Source organism: Parasteatoda tepidariorum, chromosome 9 (assembly GCF_982258835.1).
Source record: "Parasteatoda tepidariorum strain Cologne lab strain chromosome 9, Ptep-v5.0, whole genome shotgun sequence".
In the NCBI taxonomy this organism is placed as follows: Eukaryota; Metazoa; Arthropoda; class Arachnida; order Araneae; family Theridiidae; genus Parasteatoda; species Parasteatoda tepidariorum.
The window spans coordinates 58,668,928-58,683,230 of record NC_141763.1 but is presented as its reverse complement, the minus strand read 5'-3'; the positions used below and the strand labels follow the sequence as shown (position 1 = coordinate 58,683,230).

At 26.2% G+C, this 14,303-nt stretch overlaps 1 protein-coding gene across 6 annotated transcripts in view; it reads right to left on the bottom strand.

Annotated features, from left to right (window-relative positions):
* The window catches only part of Cadps (calcium-dependent secretion activator 1), an 82,467-nt gene extending 71,395 nt beyond the window's left edge, over positions 1-11,072 (bottom strand). For 5 of the 6 annotated variants that reach the window (XM_016054090.4, XM_043046047.3, XM_016054095.4 and 2 more), the window contains exons 1-3: positions 9,705-11,072; positions 8,119-8,199; positions 5,539-5,708 (exon numbers count right to left, since the gene is read on the bottom strand). In XM_016054090.4, coding sequence (XP_015909576.2) covers positions 5,539-5,708; positions 8,119-8,199; positions 9,705-10,541 — 1,088 coding nt within the window. In that variant the 5' untranslated portion in view covers positions 10,542-11,072. The remainder of the gene's footprint in view (positions 1-5,538; positions 5,709-8,118; positions 8,200-9,704) is intronic. The other variant, XM_087151893.1, reaches the window with a different exon arrangement.
* Between the last annotated feature and the right edge of the window lie 3,231 nt (positions 11,073-14,303).

The following is a 14,303-nucleotide window of genomic DNA, read 5'->3' as shown; positions in this document are numbered from 1 at the left end:
TTTTATTACTGTCAGTGCGAACTATCCTATATGAAAGTAAAAAGGCTTTTATGATTATGTCAAGCATAATAGATAGCTAATTTCATGCTTAAAATTGAAAAAGTTAACCAAACTGTAAAAAAAAAATCCTAGCCGAAATCTACCTGCCTTAGAATAGAGGAACGACGTCGACTACAAGCAGCGTAGGAAAAAAAGGACAAAGATTAAATGATACTTAAAAAGGAACACATTATTTTAAACATAAAAACCACACAATCATGCAGGATAAATATTCACAACTAAAGCCAATCTCTACTCTAAATATTCAAATGCATTCTCAGTTTTGAACCACAATAATAAATTATAACATAAATATCAAAAATGCAAAATAATTCAAACAATTATTCATTTAACTTCTAAAAAGTTTAGAAGCATTTCATTAATAAAAAATAATTATAAATCTCTAATATCACTACTTAATACTATTATACATTTGAAAATAATCTGGCTTTTTTATTACAAAACATTTTTTTTAAAGATATAGCCAATTTCAAGTGATACTCATAGTTGCCAGTCCGGTGTGATACTATAAAAAATACAATTATTTGAACTATAAAAAATTTAATTCAGCAAATGAAACATTACAAACAGAAATATAATAAGTCAAAATAAATTTTCAGCATACTTTACCTTAAGCTAATAAATATAAATTTAAATAATATATATATGTTATTTAAATAAAATATATAAAGTAAAAAAGTATGCTTTTATGAAAGTACATTATTTAAAAAAATAATCTGAATATATTGTGCAATGACAAGAAATAATGTTATTTTAAATAAAATTTGAAACTCTCAAACTAAGCTAACTACAAAATGCGCCAGTTTGAGTTAATTACAATAATCCTAACATCAAACTGAAAAAAGTAAGAGATAAAAGTTATCAATTAATTAGTTAATAAGTTTAATTGTAGTATTGCAAAAGCATTCTCAACAAGATGCCAGATCTGTATTATTTTAGTTCAGTAGTACACACTAGCTGTAATCTGATTTCAAAAGGAGAAGAAAAAAATCTTAATAATGATGAGATTTTTAAATAAATTAATGATCACAAAAAGCTAGGTGTGAAATTCAAACAGTATTTGTTTTGTTTCACCAATAAACAGCAAAGTGTGCATAAAATTTGAAAAAAAAAGTTTTGATTCAAAATAAATTTTTTAAAAAAAACATAGATTAGTTGATACATTAGTCTAAATTGAGATTTACAAATTTGTATTAGAATTTTAATAAAAAATTGAAGAATTGCTAAAATTTTAAAATGTAAAATTAACAACATTAATTTTAAAATTTTTTAAAATAAAACTAAAGCATTCTAAATTTTAATCTGTAATCAATTTAAAGTTATATTTAAAACTCTTTCAAAATCAGCATTTGTCAACAGTAAAATTTAAAGAAGTGTTTTCCTCCCCCAGTACTTAGATTAAATTATGCCAGAAAAATTTTATTTAAATATTTTTGGCGTATACACATTACAAACTTTTTTAAAATAAAAGTTATATATCAGAGTAATAAAATAATTAAAAACATTAGCATGCTTAGTTTAAAAGCAAAATAAAAAATAAATAAAAGGCTCTAATAATAATATAGTTCTAAGAATACTGATTAAAAGATTTTTCTTACCAAATAAATGAAATGATGACTTTTATAAAACATTATGCGATTCTTTCAAATTTTAATTCAGAGATGCTATTTAAAATTAAAAACCAATCAATCCCAATCCATAAATAAAATTTAGTTGCACTACTGCTGTCAGTCTTAACATAAGCTTCTGAAGCTTGGGCAATGACAAAACTGGAGGAAAATTGTATCGCAATATTTGAGAGAAAGATTTTGCAGAGTATACTTGGTGGCGTAAATTAAAACAATAACTGGAAGAGATTTAACTACAAGATTTATAACAACCCGATATTATTAAATACATAAAAATAAATAGAATGAATTGGGTGGCCCACGTGATTCAAATGAGTGATGACAATACAATAAAAAAAATATTGCTTTTTAGACCCACTGTAACAAGAAAGCGGGAAAGGCTGCTGTTGAGATGGGCTGACTCAGTAGTAGAGTCTGATTTTCTTGCAATTAATGAAAAGAATTGTAGATCAAAGATAGCTAGAAAGCCGTTTAGGAGAAATCTTCAGAAGAAGGCATTGGCCCACACTGGGCTGTCTGACCAACTATGATGATGATGATGCATTACTGCTATTTTATAATTAAAAATTGTGCTATATTTTTTAACACAAATTTTAATAAGTTTTTTTTTTTTAATTTTTTTATTTGTTGAGACTTTATTTATAATCATAATATTCCAAATGTTTAAGGAAAATTGTACAAAAAATATAGATATATCTATTAAGTTTTCAATTCAATGAATAATTTGAATTGTTAAATGGGAAATTTATAGAAAATATGCCAGATCATCTGTTCTATAGATCTATAGATGCTTAATAAAGCTTGTGACTTTATTTATAATCATAATATTTCAAAGGTTTAAAGAAAATTATACAAAAAAAACAACATAGAAATAGCTATTTTATTTTTCAATTCAATGAATAATTCAAATTGTTAAATGGGAAATTTATAGAAAAATATGCCAGATGATCATTTCTATAGATCTAAAGAAGCTTTAAGCTTTCTATTGAAGCTTAAAATTTTAACAGTAGTAGAAATTCTACTCATCAAGACATTACATAGTTACCCCCCTCCTCATTACATAATTTTTCATGGGCATAATATTTACTCAATTTGCCCACTCAAATAAAATACCTCTTCTCATTGCATTTGACTAAGTTAATGCTTTTGTAGAATTAGCAAATATTCTTAAATATAAGAAACAGTACGTACTATAATTGAACATTACCAAAAAAAAAAACATTTCATGAAATATTAGAATATGTTAAATACACTTATATACTTTCTGTAGCCCGAACAGAAACAAAAAGGCTTGGGTAGCATTAAAACAAATTGATTTCCTTGAAAATAATTATTGAAAAGAGACAATTTTACTATGAAGTGAGAATATTATACTTACTTATCAACCAATTCTCTGAAATTTCTTTCTTTTTAATGACGAAAGAGTTGCCCATTTCAAATATATAATAATTCCTCCCAAATTTTTAATTAATTTACTTTAGTTATCAAAAATAAAAAATAAATATTAATTTAATGTGATTTTAAACAAAAAAGAAGCAATCAAATTTGTCTGCAAATTATACGTACAGATATTAACACTCAGGGGTAGCCCAAGTCAAAATTCCGGAAAAATTTCAAAAAAAAAAAAATAAAATAAAAATAAAAAAACGTTTTAATTGAAAAATTAAAAAATAATTTAAACAAGTTTTTTTTCCCTTTTCTCAGTATTTCTTAGTTTGATTAAAATATATTTAAAATTTTACGCATACCTATACCATTTACACGTACCTATGATGACCTGGAGAAGTAATTAATATTTACAAATATGTCTTTCTTTCTTGAGTTTATGATTATAACAACTATTTACTGATAAAAAAATGAATATTAATCATGAATATAAGCTTATTAAGTATCTCTCTGGCTCTCCCTTACAAACAAATAAAATAAACTGTGTTTTTAAGTTCCACCTTTGAAAATTTGATTTCCGGAAACTTCTGTGATCAAGGATTTTTTGAAACGCCTGAACCTTCGATCTCCGGAAACTTCCGGATGACTGTTAGCAAAAATTCCGGAAATCCAGATTTTTTCCGGAGCACAATCAGCTCTGAACACTTTAAATTGATCTCATCTTTTTTTTTTCCCTCAAAAAAAGTTCCATCATTCCAGCTTACTTTGGTATGTTGGTCACCCTAATTACATTAACTATTCCTAAATATAAAACTAGATAACTCAAAAATAATTACAGTATTTAAAGCACTAATTTTAAGTACTTGCATTAATGAATACATCTCTGTATTATAGAAATATATAAAATATTTGTGCTATGAAAATAAATGACTCAAAATAATAAATTTTATTATCTAAGTTAAAATTGAAAATCAGTTCCCACTGAAAAAAAATTATTTCAAAATTTTATAATTATTTGCAGAAAAAAAAACAGAAATATAAATCTTAAAGAAAAACTATTAGATGTTTAATAAAATTTGAGCAACATCAATTTAAAAAAAATATTTCACATGCCTATAATTATATAATACTTCTATATATTCTAACATAAAAAAAAACATGCAAAGTAAAAATTTTGAATAATTCATGATTATTAAGATTTTATTATTAAGATTATTATAGTTTATTAAGATATAGATTTATATAGTTTATTAAGATTTTAGCAACATCAACAATTAAAAAAAAATATTTTAAATACCCTTAATTATATAACACTTCTATATATTCTAACTCTAACATAAAAAAACATGCAAGTAAAAATCTTGAATAATTCATGATTTTAAATTATAGTTTTCTAATGAATTAAACTTCCCATAGTCATACAATTTAAATTAAACATATACAACATTATGTAGACACTTTTTCCTTTGTTAATATTAGTTTATAATGTGTGATATTTTTTTAAATATTAAAAAAAAAAGTTTGAACACATAAAAACTATTTTATTATCTAACTTTTATACTATTAACTAACTTTAAAGTTTTTTAAAATAATATTTCAGTATATGACTACTTAAAAGTGTGTGATTCTGAATACAGCAAGGGTTTCTCAACCATTTACATATCAAAGAAAGATTTGAATAACAGTTATTAAACTATTAATATACATTTACAGTATAAGCATCTTTTTTTTCAATGAAACATAATAAAAGGGATTAATAAATATACATTTGTAAGTATTTATATTGGGAATAACATCAGTTTTTCCCCCTTTTTTTGTATATGTTTGTTGATTAATTTTCAAGCTACATTCATTGTGATATAGCATTTACTTTAAACAGGTTAAGTTAATTCAATATTAAACAAATGAAATACTTTAAAATTAAAAAAAAAAAAAATTATTGAAACAGATAAATGAAAACATTAAAAATTTTAATTTTAAAAAGTATAAGCATTTTTGATAAAAAATAAAATATAATTTTTCAATTATTAGATATCTATATGTCATAAGACATTGAAAAATAATTACTAACATAAAAATTCTTCAATATACAAAATTAAGATAAAACTACAAATCCAAAACTGATTAGTTTTGGTAAGTTCAGAAAAATTATGAAAAATTACCTTGATCGACTGTTTGCAGCAGCATGAGAGAAAAAAATTGATTATTAATACAGGTGTTAAAATTACAGAATAAAATAAAGAAACAGCTAAGTTGCTGAAATAAAATAAAAAAGAAAGCATTTGGATAATTTGCGAAAATCAAAATAACTTTTGCAGAATTTACTTTTAATTTTTAACTACAAGCTTGTATTCTGGTGGCACTGTAAGAAAAAAGCAAAATTCTTTCATGAAAAAAATTTAAATAAAAATTGCAAAGCTGTTGAAGCGAAATTCCACCATACAAGCTTTTATAAAACAATCACCTGTGATTATACCGCTTAAGTTTCTGTAATCCATATTTCCCTTCAGCTCCAGTCTTAGAAACAGGTAGACTTTCTAAATTCAACATCAGCTGGTTAATGGAAGAACGTAACTCTTCTATGTACAAACTTTCCATCTCTTTCAGTACAAATTTTGGCATTAATTTGCGGTTCTAAAAAAAAACACATTATATTAGCAAAAAATAAGCAAATATTAATACTAAGTTTAATTATACTTACATTAAAAAATATAAATGACTGAATAATAGAATCATTCAATTAGAAAATTGATTGTTTGTTTTTTTAAAAATCAAAACAGAATCACTAGAATATGAAAACATGTTAAAACCATTCTTTAGTAAAAGCATTGCCGTTTCTTAAAATCTAGCTTTAAAGAGGAATGACTAAAAAATAAACAAAAAAAATCTTTTCTTTTTAAATTTTAGAATGTTTCCTTTATTTAAATTAAGAAAGATGTGCAGCACATAAATAACAGATTCTAATCTGCTATGCATGAACAAGAGAAAAAAAGCTAGAGATGAGGATTACATTTCGTTGGTAACCTGAATAGCCAAATAAAATAAAAAATGAAACAGGGAAGGAATTGAAAAAAATCCGAATGAAAGTTGCTTACGAATTAAGGGAAGTTATTGAGTAACCATCATCGTTCAATGTAATCATCAGTCACTCATTAACTCATATAGTTAAGAAAGAATAAATCAACCACAGCAAGGAATTTAAATGTAATTAAAATAGATTGAAAGACTTATATATTCATACCGTATAATCAAATAATATCCATTCTATTAGTTAGTTTATTTAAAAAGTGGGACAAGAATATTAATGATCAACTTTATAATCTTCAATCAATGTTGAATCTGTAATTTCAATTTATGCATGTCCAACGACAATATTTTAAGACTCTTACTTACCTCAGGTTTAGTCAGACTGTCAAATGTAAGTAAAAATAGTTAAAATAAAATATATAGTATTCAATTTGACTACTATAAAGAAGCAATTAAGTAAATCAGAAAAAAACACATTCTATATAATATACTCAGAGAATTCACAAGTTTTAAATAAGTGATAATTAAAATATTTGTGCATTATTTTTATATAATAAATAAAAAAATTTAGGGGAATTTTTTAAACTTTTATTAAATGGCACATTTAATTCTTTAAATTTATTTATCAAAAACTTCCTCTTTTAACTCTTAAAAAACTAAGATTTTTATCCCTATTATTATAAATCAATAATTTGCAAGCTAAAAATTAACGAGCTTGAAGGACATTCTTTCATATTATCATAGCTAATCAAAATAGTGGATGCATAAGAGAGCAAAAAACCTTGCAATTTTAAAGTCAAATCAAATGACAAGGAAGCTCCAAATCGAGAAAAAAAAAGGTCTATTTTTTTTTTTCCTTTTTAACTACATATGGGACTTTTTTACTGCAACTAAAAACATTTGAGAAATCAGGTAACATTAACATCAATAACATTTGAGAAAGAAAAATAATAATACGATAATAAGAATAGAAGCAACTTAATGAGAAATGGAGCTTTAACCATTGATTTGTTTAAAAATGATCAAATTGAAATATTCTATAAATATAAAAACATTTTTTATACTATGTACAAAGCACAAAACTATAAAATCTTTTTCTAATCCAAGCATTAGTCTAAATCAATAAAAATTTATTAAAAAAAGCATGAAATCTTTATTTCTGAACTATACTTAAAAACTTGCAACAAACTACAAACAAATATTTTGAACCAGAAATATGTAAAAATTCTATAAAACAATATCCTAAATCAAAAGATAAAATTAAGGAGAAAAATGCTACTTGAAAAACCTTTCCCTTAATGGTAAAATATTTATAAATTGTAACATTTGTAACTAAGGAAATCATGAAAAGCATAAGAAATTCAGTTTTTAATAATATCAGAAATACAATGAGACAAATTAAATAATTTGAAAAATCTTTTATACAATATCAATGAAAAAGATGTACAAAAAATCTGTTCAAGTCAATTTAAAATACTAGTAAAAGCATCTATCAGAGTTTCTCAAAAAATTCGATTGATTGCAAACAATCAATTCTTGTAATTTGGAATAAAAGTAATCATAATTTCAATTAAAGCAATAACCATTATGATTAATAAACAATCATACTAGCAAGTATTTATTCCTAATTGCTAAAGATATATTTCATAAAATTTTATGTCCAAAATAATGCTTACACAAAAAAATATTTCAAAATGTATTTAAATCACAATGACATGTAATCAAATAAATTGCAAAATTTAATGATTATTTTTCTAATAATCATAATATTAATTAATGTGATTGATATTAAGTTATGATTGCAAGAAATTATTTGTAATTGTTGTATATATAAATATTACAAAACTTTTCTCAAATAAATGAAATTATAAATAGAAATCTTAATATTTTAAATCATAATAACATTAAATTAGCATAATTGTAAACTCAGTTTATTATTACATGATAACAGAAAATAACAAAACAAAACAAAAAAATATAAAAGATTTGGAAAAAAGTAAATTAGAAAGCATCATACTTTTTCCATTTCATTAACTTTCTGCACTCTACCATCCAATTCACGCCGAATAGCAGCTGCTTGTTCATCTTGAGAGTCCAGCTAGATACAAAGTTAAATTCAAAATAAGGTTATGAATAAACATTGATTTACATATAGAGACATTTTATATACTGTATTAAAAGTATATAGAAATTAAGTTTATATTGATAATCTTTTAAGCCGTTAAAAAATTACTGAACATTTGTTTAAAGCTTTTGACAATCCTATTCCCAAAATTTGCTGGATGAATTGAATTATCAAAAGCTTAAAGTCTCATTAGATTAATCAGTTGATTTATGAATTGACCTAATTTGAAACTCTGTCAAAATTACGCCACCTGAGAAGATGAAGTGGTACTGAGTTCTCCTTTTAAAAAAAAGAGATTATTTAGGAAGTTTCTTTATTTTTTTTTAAAATTAAATAAATAAAAAACTTCCTAAATAAAATTGAGTTTTTAAAAATACATTTTCTTAAAATTTATAGAAGTATCACTATCAATGCAATACAATTATAAACCTTCAAACCTCTTCTGTATACATATTTCCCTAATTCATAAATCTAAAAAAAATTAACAGGTTTTTTAAATGGGTGAGATTGTAGAATAAAATGCAATATGTACATATAGAACTGTTAATTAAACCCATATACTTTTATTCTGACTATTTAAATCAGATTAACTAAATTTACACTAACAGTTTACATTTTTTTAATTTTCTCTAGATGTTGTAAAACTGCCTAGTCAGGGTTATCTGCAGAGGGCACGATTATAAAACAGGAACTTAAAATGTGCTGTTGTGATACTAAAACAATTATACTTAAAGACAAATACCCTCAAAAGCCTCTAATATTTATGTATGAATTTAAAGATGTCTTCTAAAGTGAGATCTTTTCAAAAATGTCAGTTTTATTTGTTGTTTTTCCTTATAAGTTTTTACTATAAAACTCTGAGAGTATTTTTGTATCATGATTTATTAAGCCAACTACTAACACCAAATGGATTTTAAACTTCTAAATTTAAAAAACAACATGTAATGTTATGCCCACGGGTGGCTTCAAGTTATATCTTTCGAGTTGGTCCCCTTCTGTGAGGCTTTTTTTAGGCTTCTCACGCCACTGCCCAGATGCCGTCAAGACATGGCAATTATTTTGGTGTAGATCATATTACAGAAATCATTTAAAAGAACGATGCAAAGATACTATTGGGAAGGTGAGATCTATATAATTTTGATATCAAGGACGTACTCAAGCAGTGAAGAAGATGACAGAAACAATTATCTGGGAGCAAAAGAGGAACTGACTGCTTTGTTCAAATTGAGTTAAACATGATGCAAGGAGTAAAATTGAAGGGATATTTTTTCAAATAAAGAAAATACTTGTGTAATGTTCAGCAATTTTAATGAAAAAACTCTTCCTGTTCAGTATATATGAGTTGTTTGTAGATAGAAACTATTTATGGTATTAAGAAAGAACACAAAGACTTTCGTCCTAGAACCCATAAAGCTAGTTTTTAAAATTATAGTTAAAAAATAATTTAAAAAAAAAAAAAAAAAAAAAAAACAGAATACCTGTAATGCATTATATAGAAGTTGATGTTCAAACTTCTTGACTCCCAAGATATTTTGAAACATGTCATATAATTGTTCCTTACTTAATATCAGTTCTGAGGCAACATTCTGCTGTAACCTACTTTGAGGTTTTCTGGTGTCCTCATCTCCTCGGAGGATTGCATCAAACTTATTTAACCATGCCGTGAGGACTGTTTCTTTGCTAAGGCCATTGATTTCAGGCAAACTGCGTACCCGTTTCTCGATATTTATTTTGAAAACATCTCGAAAGTCTTGCTGTGAGCAAGCCCCACTCTGTACCATTCTCAGTACACGATCACTCTTTAGAAAAACTTCATAGTAGTTTTGTACTGCATTGTTAAAGGCCTCGTCAGATGAGATAGTCGTCTCCCCCTTGAAGAACGCTTGGAAACGTCCCTGAATTGTTTCAAGCTGCTGCTTCGTGACTTTCAGGTTCCTGCGAACCATGTCTGTGGGTTGTTTTGCATTGAATGGATAAGAAATACAGCGAAGGACAAACACGTACAGCTGCAGACGCTTCTTCCGCTCTTCTTCCTCTTTTTCAGCCTTATCGACATCATCTTTTTCCTTATCTTTTTCACTAACCAGAGATGGACTGGGACTAGAAGGCCGTGCTAAACTATTCGACCGAGACTGAGAACTGCTCACCACGCTTAAGTTATCCGCCCCACTTGCTGGCGATATGCTACGGGGAATACTACCACTCCTTGGGATTTCCAAATTTGTCGCAGAAGCAGACAGCGCTTGGGGTTCCGAACTCTCTTCCTCGACTGCTTCGTTCTCGCTTTCTTCTTCTGACGACGAGGGTTCTAACATTTTTGTAGGTTAGATTTTTGCCAAGGTAATATTGGTAAGAAAAAGATCTAAGAGCTCATTCCTCTATGACTAGCATCTTCACTTCTTTTAAAACGGAATGTATCTCTAGCAAACATATAAACCTTTTTTTTATGGGAATTCCAAGAAGCTATAAAATCTACTATATAAAGTATTTCAACAATTGGTAAATGCTATATTATAAACGCTGATAGGTTATAAAATTACTATACAAATTAAAAATATTTATATGTTTTATAAATATCTTTATATATATAATTTATTTATGTTATATACATATATATTTAGCGCTACTGAAGGAATTAGATATTACATGCAATAATAAAATAAGAAACATTCAGACATAATTATAGACATTTCTATCTCATCCAACCCCAAACATGATAAAAAATGAACGGTGAACAAAATTGAGATAAACCCATCCCCTAAACGATAACGAAACTAACGAACGGACACACATCCGCAGTTTTTATACAATGCAGTTCAGCCTTTACGAAAACACCAACACATTCTGCAGTACTGATGATGTCCTCGAGATTAGGGTCAAATGTGCGCGTGCGCTTCAGCCACAATTTACAAAATTTAGTTTCATTATCGATTGTATATCGTAATAATATATTTTTCTTTCAAATTGTTCTAAAAAAAGCAACTAAAGGATTCTTAAAAATAAGATATGAGCTGTTTTAAATGTATTGCAACGTAACAATTTATATTTTAATTAAGAAAAAAATTGTTGAAAAAAATTAAAAAGAAAGCTTTAAGCAAAGTAACAGGAATATTGAAGTCTCTGGAAGAATCCGATTGGCTAATTACTCGTACCCATTTTCTTTTTTAAATGCGATCAGGAATTTTTTTTTTAAAAAATAAACTTAATTTAATCCTTACTTATACATCTAATTGATGAATAAGTTATGAATTATTTATTCATCAAATATAATTAACTTAAAATAAATACATTTATAATCCAATTATAATAAATAAGATCACAAAAATTATGAATTAAATGATATGTTGAGTGTACTCTTATGAGATAAATGGACTTCGTTTTTTAAAATTATTATTCATTGAATATTCAGAGTAATTCCATGATTTTTATCAGAAGAATTAGAAGATAAATTATTCGATGTAAAATTTTCTGGACGATATTTTCTTAGGATAAGCGAGCATTAAGATTTTGAATGTTAACCAACACATCCCTTTCATACATTCTTATTTAATTTAGAATTCTGATCATACATAAACATCAGACCCAACCCAACAAAAGCGGGTCCTTATGTTAGACTTCTTCCTCATCAATAGAGCCGTGCTGGATTTAGCATTTCGTGGAGCCTGTAAGAAAATGAATATCTTAAGATCCCCATAGATTTTCGCCAATTTATTGAAAGAACAACTTAACCATTTATTCTATTATAATTATTTCTAATATTCACAAATTTTGGATCATCCTTTACAAATAATCAAAATTTCTGCCCAGGTTTCCATTGGTTTTTCTAGAGCAAGTAAAAGCTAAAAATAAATAAAACATTTCGTTGAGATGAAAAAAAAATGGTTGTAAATGTTGAGAATGATTATCAGACACATCTTTTTTAACTGTTAAAATTTTTTAGATCGAAATAACAATGCAACTTTTTTTAAATGTTATTCTTTCCTATTAAGTTTTTTTTTAAAGTTTGCTAGCGTTTTGATTAAAGATTTTTTGCAAAAACGGAATATAGTTAAATGAATTATTAATGAAACATTAATAAAATTGCAAGTTACATTATAGAAATATTCAACTCTCCACTAATGTCCAATTTCCCCCATTATATTCATTTATACTGTGGATACAATAAAGCTCCTCATCTTCTAAGGCCCCAATTTAATCTCACAGATAGCGAGGGGTAAAAAAATACTTATCACCCTGAATAAATTTTGATTTAATTATCTGATCTTAATGATTTGGGAGGGTAACTTTAAATATGCTAATTAGCGCAGACGATATTACATTACAAAATCAGACAAAACAAAATTCTTTGAACAAAAATACCCTTCTTCCAACGGACCCGGATTTCCGAACGCCCAATATGGTCCCAATAATTTCGTCAAAAGAGCAGCCCAAAGTATAGACCCATTAATGTTAATTATACTTTGCGCGTTTCATCATATATGAGAATATTTCAACTGTTCGAGTGCTGAAGAGTTTTCTTATATATATGCTAATAGTGCTGAATGAAATGCGTAATTTTTTTGGAGAACAATAGAAATAGTTATAATTAAGGCCCGGATTTTGATGACATTTGCATTTTTGGACATTTTTTGTCTTTTAGAGCATTTTTTTTAGATTTATAGGGCATTTTAGGGCGTATTTTGCTTTTTAATGCATTTTTTTAAGTTTTTTGTTAATTTTTCCAATTTTTATTATTTTTTATCAATTTTCATTACTACACTGGCTTCCAAACAATGAAGAAAATCTATAGGATATTAACAGGTGAAGCAAAATCTTTTCAAATTGAAGAATTGTCAGTAAGTGAGACCGTCTTTTTCAAGTACACACCTATAACATCAGTAGACGTTGAAAGAAGCTTCTGCAGGAATGAAAATTTACTTTCAGACAAGAGACGCTCGTTTACATTTCAAATTATCAAAAAACATTTAATAATCCAATGTAATTCTGATATTTAGTAATATTATGAGATGGAAGTTGTTATATCCATTAAAGTTTCTATACAAAATAAAAATATTTTGGTGTCAATATATTTTCCTTTTTTTGTTATTTTAGGATATAAAACATATTTTTCAAACTTTAATGAACGTAGAACAAGTATTGCATTGTTTTATATTTTTTAAATGACTCATAATAATTTTAAAGAGCAAAACATTTGTTTAATCAGGGTGGCCACTCAAATCAGATTTCAAATTTCCCTGATTTTTCCAGGTTTTCCAGATAAAAATCTTAAAATTTCCAGGTTTTTGTTTCTTTTTTCTTATAAAGTATAGGATGTGTACAAGAAAAGTGTCTATATTATAAAATATTTTATTCAAAATGTTATTTTTTGTAACATATCATCTTGAAAAAAATAATTTATTTTGACAATTTTCAAGATTTTTTATTTATTTTTTAATGTTTTGGCACAAAACTTTGAATCAAAAATCATATATTGACCAACAAATGAGCCTTTTTTGTTTAAAATTAAAATATGTTATGAGAGGTTAAAATGAAATAGAAAAAATTAGCATTAATGCAACAATTGTAACAATTTGTCGACAAACATTGCTGTTAGTGATAGTAAAAAAATGTGTGATTGGTTGGTTTGCTAAGAAAAAATAATTCACAGATTTCTTTGAATAGGAGTAGAAAAGCTTTCAGAAAAAGAGTGCGATATAAAATCTATTATCATAAAATTATAACCAACTAATTTTTGGAGAATTTTATAAAGTTAAAAATATAAAAACATTTTGTCAAAATAGAGGAAAAAAAATAACCACCAAAGCATCGGAACAAACTTGAGCCATAAATGGATTTAGCCCAAGGACAGAATTTAAGAACAGAAGCTAATATCCTAATCCCTTTTTCCACCAGAATCTTACCTAAATTTTCCTAAATTCTTAAAGCGGTCAAAAGTTTCCACATTTGTTTAGCAACCGTGGAAGAATTTTATATGGCATTCTAGTTTAACAGAACTATAATGGAGCAAATTTTGATGCAAGCAAAGTATCGCTAAGTTGATGATATTTCAACTGTTTGGCGATACATTTCCGTTAAAA